The sequence below is a fragment of the Cebus imitator genome, unplaced genomic scaffold (assembly GCF_001604975.1).
Source record: "Cebus imitator isolate Cc_AM_T3 unplaced genomic scaffold, Cebus_imitator-1.0 Scaffold555, whole genome shotgun sequence".
Classification (NCBI taxonomy): Eukaryota; Metazoa; Chordata; class Mammalia; order Primates; family Cebidae; genus Cebus; species Cebus imitator.
In genome coordinates, this window is record NW_016107870.1 from 190895 (window position 1) to 196663 (window position 5769).

A 5769-nucleotide genomic window follows, 5' to 3' on the forward strand; every position below is an offset into this window, starting at 1 on the left:
GGAGGGATGGACGGAGGGATGGATGGATGGAGGATGGATGGATGCATGGATGGAAGATGCATGGATGGATGGATGGATGGTTGGAAGGATGGATGGATGCATGGACGGATGGATGGCAGCACAGACAGGCAGGTGCCTGGTGAGGCCCCCAAGGAAGGCAGCCTCTCGCTGTGAGCGCCAGATTGGCCAGGCTGGCCGCAGAGCAAATTCTGCTGGCCATACTTACAAGTACGCCTGTTTGGACAAGAGACTGGATGGCTTTTCATTGACATGGTAGAGAGGAAATGGATCAAATCCACCAATGAAGCCAACTGAAAGAAATCAAGACCCAAATAAAACAAACCCCACACAATGGAAAAGATGGCAGAGTGGAGAATGAACCCAATCAAACAGTGAAGCCATGGGGTCCCCGGGGGCACAGACGGCGCCCGAAGCCCTGACGAAATCGCAGAGGGGACGCGGCCTGGGGACGGGGGTGGGTAGGATGGCCAGGGTCCTCCGGCCTGTGCGGGCCTGCACCATGTTCCGCCTGCCCTCCCCACCACCTTCTGTCACGTTCAGACACCGTCACTCCCTTGATGCTGTGTCTACACAGCCAGCATGCAGCAGGGGCTTGTTGGGCTGAGTCAATGCATTTTGAACCCCGGGTTCAAATGGGGTTCCCATCTTAAAATGTTTTAATGGAACCAGTGTGCAGAAGCCATCTGCTTCCTCCCAGGAAGCTGGCTGAGCTCTGAGTGATGGTTTAGGATCCTCAGGTCAGCAGCTGAGGGATGCTGGGCGCTGGGGCCGTGGCTCTGAGCGCGTCCTCAGCCTCTGGAATCAGGCCTGGTCTGAGGGTAGGGGGCCCTCTGACACGTGGACTGCTGACCCCATGGCCCCAGAGTCCTGGGGACAGATGGCTCTGAACTGGATTCTGACCCCAGGGGCAGTTCAGTCCACAGGAACCATGGGCCCCTGGGCACATCCAGACCCTCCTTGGCATCTGCCCTTCCCCACCTGGCTCAATCCTCCTCCACAGGGTCTTCCTGTGAGATGCATCAGGATGAGGGGAGCAGCAAGGGCGCCTGAGTGTGGCCCATTTCGTGCTGCAGATCAAAGGCAAGTTGACAGGGGCTTGCGAGCAGAAGGCAAATGGAAATCTTGCCTAGGAGGGTCCAGGCTGCAACCGAGGGCCTGGTGTGAATGTCCCAGTCCACGGGGCTGGGTTCCGAGCTGCCTGGGGGCTGCGGCGGCCTGGACCTTGGCAGGTCTGAGCTCAGGACTTCCACCTGTGGCTACTGAGGGGATGGTGAGGGCAGGCCCGGCCCGAAGCACAGGAGCCACCTTGGACTTGGAGGCAGCTGACCAGGACCTCTGCTCATCTCTTCCCTGGGGTGCAGTGAGTCCTCTCCCACTCAGGCCTGCAGCCATCAGCAAGGCCCTGCTGGACGTGGGTTTCCCCCCAGGGGAGGTCTCTCTCCCTGCCCCAGACCGGACAAGCTCAGAGCTGCCCCCGCTGCCTGCGGACGTCCACACTGGCAGCTGTCCTCTTCCTCCGAGAACATAGTGACCAGGCAGCCGCCACAGACACCATCCTGGCCCCAGGCCCACCCTGAAGTTCTCCACCCTCCCTGCTGCATGGAAGCCTTCGATCGCAGGCCCCATGCCCCACCCCCAGAGTGCTCTTGTTGCCACCATTTCCCTCCCCAGCACAGCTGGGCAGGGGCCAACCAAGCCGCCAGGCTCCCCCAGGCCCTCCAAATTAAGCAGGGGGCTGGGCTCCTAGGGAGGACTAGCTGGCTGGAATTTAGAAACCACATCCTATTAAAGAAATTCGCATCCCTGGGAGTCAGGATGAAAGCCAACAGGAGGCCCCGTCTCCCCAAACATGCAGAGCGCTCACTCCTCCAGCCTCTGCTCCCACGGAGCACGCCAGGCCCCTCGGAGGGAATCTTCACTTACACTCTAGCTTCCTTTCTGTTCCTTCTCCCAAACCCTAATCTCAGAAGCGTTGATGTGCATCCTTGGGAAATCGGCTGTTTCTCCTCCAGAGGCAGGCACCTGTGTTCCACACATTTTGGGGGCAATTGGGGCCCCCTCTGTGCCTGACTGAGGGGCTGTGGTGGGAGACACAGGCCCGGACTCTAGCTGGCAGGTTGCATCTGTGCCCTTGCTATGGGGCAGCACCTCCCTGGACTGATTTCCTGTGAGACCCAGAGCAGAGCCCGGGAAGGAGCCCTGGGAGCTCACGAGGCCATCCGCACCACTGCGTGTCCTCACGGGGTCACCCGCACCATCCAGTGTCCACATGGGGCCACCAGCATCGTCACATGTTCTCACAGGGTCACCAGCATCATCGTGTGTTCTCATGCCACAGGCTCCTTGGGTTTGGAATTGAGCTTCCACTGCCAGCTGTTGGAGCCTCGCTCCCCGAAGCCCCACGTCCACCTGGGTGTGCACAGAGAAAGTCGGAGAGCCTCGAGATGGGCCGGAAGTTCCTCCAGTGATGGCACCAGCCACGCTGCAGTCACCTCGGCCCTGCCCCAGGAGCTCCTGAGGCCAAAGGCAGACCGAGCGCCTTCTACACGCTGCCCCAGCTTTTGCCTCCTCCTTCTGAACTCCTCGAGGAAGGCACCGTCTGCATTTTACAGAGCGGGAGCTGAGGCACAGGGAGGTTGCTGGGCTCACTGTGGCGGCACGGCGGGGACGTGGCTGTGTGGCCAGACCAGGAGCAGCCTTGTGGCCACTGTTCTCCACCGAGCCGAGCAGGGCCAGGGAGGATGGCAGAGCCCCGTTCTCTCACGGGCGACAGCCGCTCCTCAGCTCCAGCTGGGGCGGGAGAACCCCTGCCAGGTTGGACGTGGGTCGTGTGGCGCCAGCCTTGCCGAGGGCACATGCTAGGGTTCCGGGCAAGTGTGAGGGGCTTCTTGCCAGCTCAGCCTCAGGCTCTGTCCACTTCCCGTGACTGGCACAGGCTTGGGGCAGCCGAGGGAACAGGCAGGACATGCATGGATGGGTTTGTCCGGAAGATGTGTGCCCCTCCTCGGGGCCGTCAAAGCCCACGGCAGGGTCTCGCCCTGATCTGAACCCTTCCCACTCCCCACAGCAAACACCTCGCTCAGGCAGAGAAGGGGACGGGGCCGGCCCCACTTGGGGGAGGTGGTTTGCAGAGGGAGGCACTGAGGTCCCAGCGGTGCAAGCCCACGTGGGAGCCTACCCGTGACACCTTAACCTCTCCCGCAAGGGTGGGGGATAAGGAAGGGATCCTGCCCTGGCAGAGACAGGCCTGAGGCCTGGTCAGCTGGCCCCACCCCAGGGAGATGAGCCCAACTCCATGTCCCTTCCCCCATCAACCCATCCCTACCCTGGGCCCCCTCCTCGACGCTTACCGCGATCAGGGTCTGCAGGCCGCTGTGCAGGACTTCCACGTAGCTGGGCTCCAGGCACAGTCCACACCCGACACCAGGGCCTGGCCATGGGGTCCCCCGAGGCCAGCAGCCAGCCACTCCTCGTGCAGACAGCCCAGCCAGTGCTCATGCCAGCAGGAGCGATGCTGGGAGAGGCTGAAGGTCAGTAGCTCTCTGTCCTTGGGTGAGGAGCAGGGCCGGTTAGCACCAGGACGTGGCTGGCCTCACCCACTGCAGCCTGCAGGGACGTCACCACAGAGGCCAAAGGTCCTGTCCTCCGCCTTCCCGCACTCTGCCCCCCGGGCTCCAGCCTTGGTGGGGAAGGAATACCAAGGCCCTCCCAGACGCTCCTGTGCCTGCTCTCGACCCGCACGCCTCCTCCTCCAGGAAGGCCTCCCTGCCCAGACCCCAGGACTGCTCTCAGGTCGGCCCCTTCCTCGTGTCTCTGGCTAAAGCTGCCATTTGACCTGTGTCTGACTCAGGACAGTCTCCTGGGTTGCAGCCAGGTGTGGCTCTAGGAAGCAGGGGCTCGTCTGCCAAGCTGGGCACCTGCCCTAGTGCCCACCTGTGCCGCACCAGCCAGAGCAAAGAGCCCCCAGGGGAGACCAAACTCCACCCCTCCCCAGCTTTAGGACCAACCTCTGAGCTGCAAGGAAAGTGCCTGAAACAGCCGCGGTCAGGGGCAGGGTGGGCTCAGCGATGACCCCCCAGCCCCCGTTTCCTCAGATCCCTGCAGTGCAGGAGGCACCAGGCTTTACCAGCCTGGAGGGTTGCTCCTGCCGGCCGTGACCAAGCACCCCACGTGGCGTGAGGAGGGTGGTGTCCACTTGCCCGCACATCTCTGCCAGGGCTAGTCTCTGCTCTGAGGCCCCTCTCCCCCAGCTGGAGCCCCCTCACCTGCCAACACCCACGGACACCCTCATTCACCAATCAAACTACTGGTTTCTCCCAGACCTTTACTGAGTCAGCAGCTACCCACCAGGGCTGCTCTGGGTACTGGGGACAGAGCCACACACAGACGGAGCCCCTGGCTCTCACCACAGACACAGGGAGTGTTAGGTGGAGCCCGGCCAGGACCCCAGGAAGGACCCTGCACTGCCTTCCCGCCTGCACTTACCTGTGAGAGGCCCCGGACTTCCAGGTAGAAGCAGATGAGGAAGATGTTCCAGGTGACCCAGACGACTGCCACACTGGGTGCCAGGTAGAGGGGAGGGCGGGGCTGCCACACTGGGTGCCGGGAGAGGGGTAAGGTCTGTAATTGCACAGGAAGGGTGGCCTGTGCTCTCCAGATGCACAGCGTGGAGAAAGGGGTCGCCCGAGTTCATGCAGGGCAGGTCTCACAGCTTTCCCACGTGGGCGCCCCAGGAATGAGGCGGGGGGACAGCCAGCTGGAGGGAGCACCAGCGCAGTTTGGCGTAGGGACACAGCCTCCTGGCTGAGCTGCTCAGCCTGTCCTCGCCTCACCAGGCAGACACTGCACACGAACAGGGCAGACCTCTGCTGCAGAGCACCCCAAAAACCATCCCAGGAGAGTGCCCCAAAGAGCCGACAGCAGCTTTTGTAAATAAAGTTTTGCAGACACAGCTGCACGCATTTGTGTGTACGCGGCCAGCGGCGGCTTTTGCTCTGGACTGCAGGGCCACGGCACCTGCGGTGTTCACCACCTGCTCTCTGCAGGAAAAGGTGGCTCCAAACCACTGGTCCACACCGGTGATCTGGTTCTTCGCAGAAGGAAAACGCTGACTGGGCAGAGATGCTTTTCTGAACATTCTTTCAGCTTCTCCAGAGGCCACAGCAAAGACAGCATGGGCGGGGGCTGCCGGGGTCCAAGCCCCACCCCGAGCTCGGGGCGGTGACTGTGCTGTTTTCCCGTCTGTAAAGCGGGGATCATGGCAGTGCCCACATCCCTGGCTACCGAGGAGATGAATTAGCGAAGCCGTTCAGGGCCTGGGGCTCCCGTATATGCAGCTGCTCCTCGAAGCCTCGGAGAAGCCCCTCTGTCCGAACCGGAATCCTAGATGTCCAGGCAGCAAAGAGGTCTGAACCCAGGGGTCGGGGTTGGGATTTGTGGGGTGTTCAGTGGCTTCCAGGAAAACAGGGCAGGACGGTGCGAGGCGCCGCGGGGGCTGCCATCCCGGTCACCCCAACCCACCCACTCGTAAAGGGGCCGGGCCCAGGACCCAGCACAGTGTGGCGTGGCCGGTACCCGACGGTGCCGAAGAGTCCCAGGAGAACGACGACGGTGGCGAGGCTGGCCAGGACGGGCGCCCGCCAGTACCCCAGGGAGCCCAACACCCGCCTCTCCAGGGCACTGACCTAGGAGCAGGGCGCCCGCCAGTACCCCAGGAAGCCCAACACCCGCCTCTCCAGGGCACTGACC

General features: G+C 62.5%; 1 protein-coding gene across 1 annotated transcript in view; it reads right to left on the bottom strand.

Annotated features, from left to right (window-relative positions):
- Positions 1-222: 222 nt before the first annotated feature.
- Positions 223-5769, bottom strand: part of NKAIN4 (sodium/potassium transporting ATPase interacting 4) — a 7300-nt gene continuing 1753 nt past the window's right edge. The window contains 7 exon segments of the mRNA XM_037733891.1: positions 223-311; positions 1523-1577; positions 3366-3427; positions 3430-3568; positions 4507-4579; positions 5305-5403; positions 5596-5705. Of these exon segments, the coding sequence (XP_037589819.1) occupies positions 223-311; positions 1523-1577; positions 3366-3427; positions 3430-3568; positions 4507-4579; positions 5305-5403; positions 5596-5705 (627 nt within the window).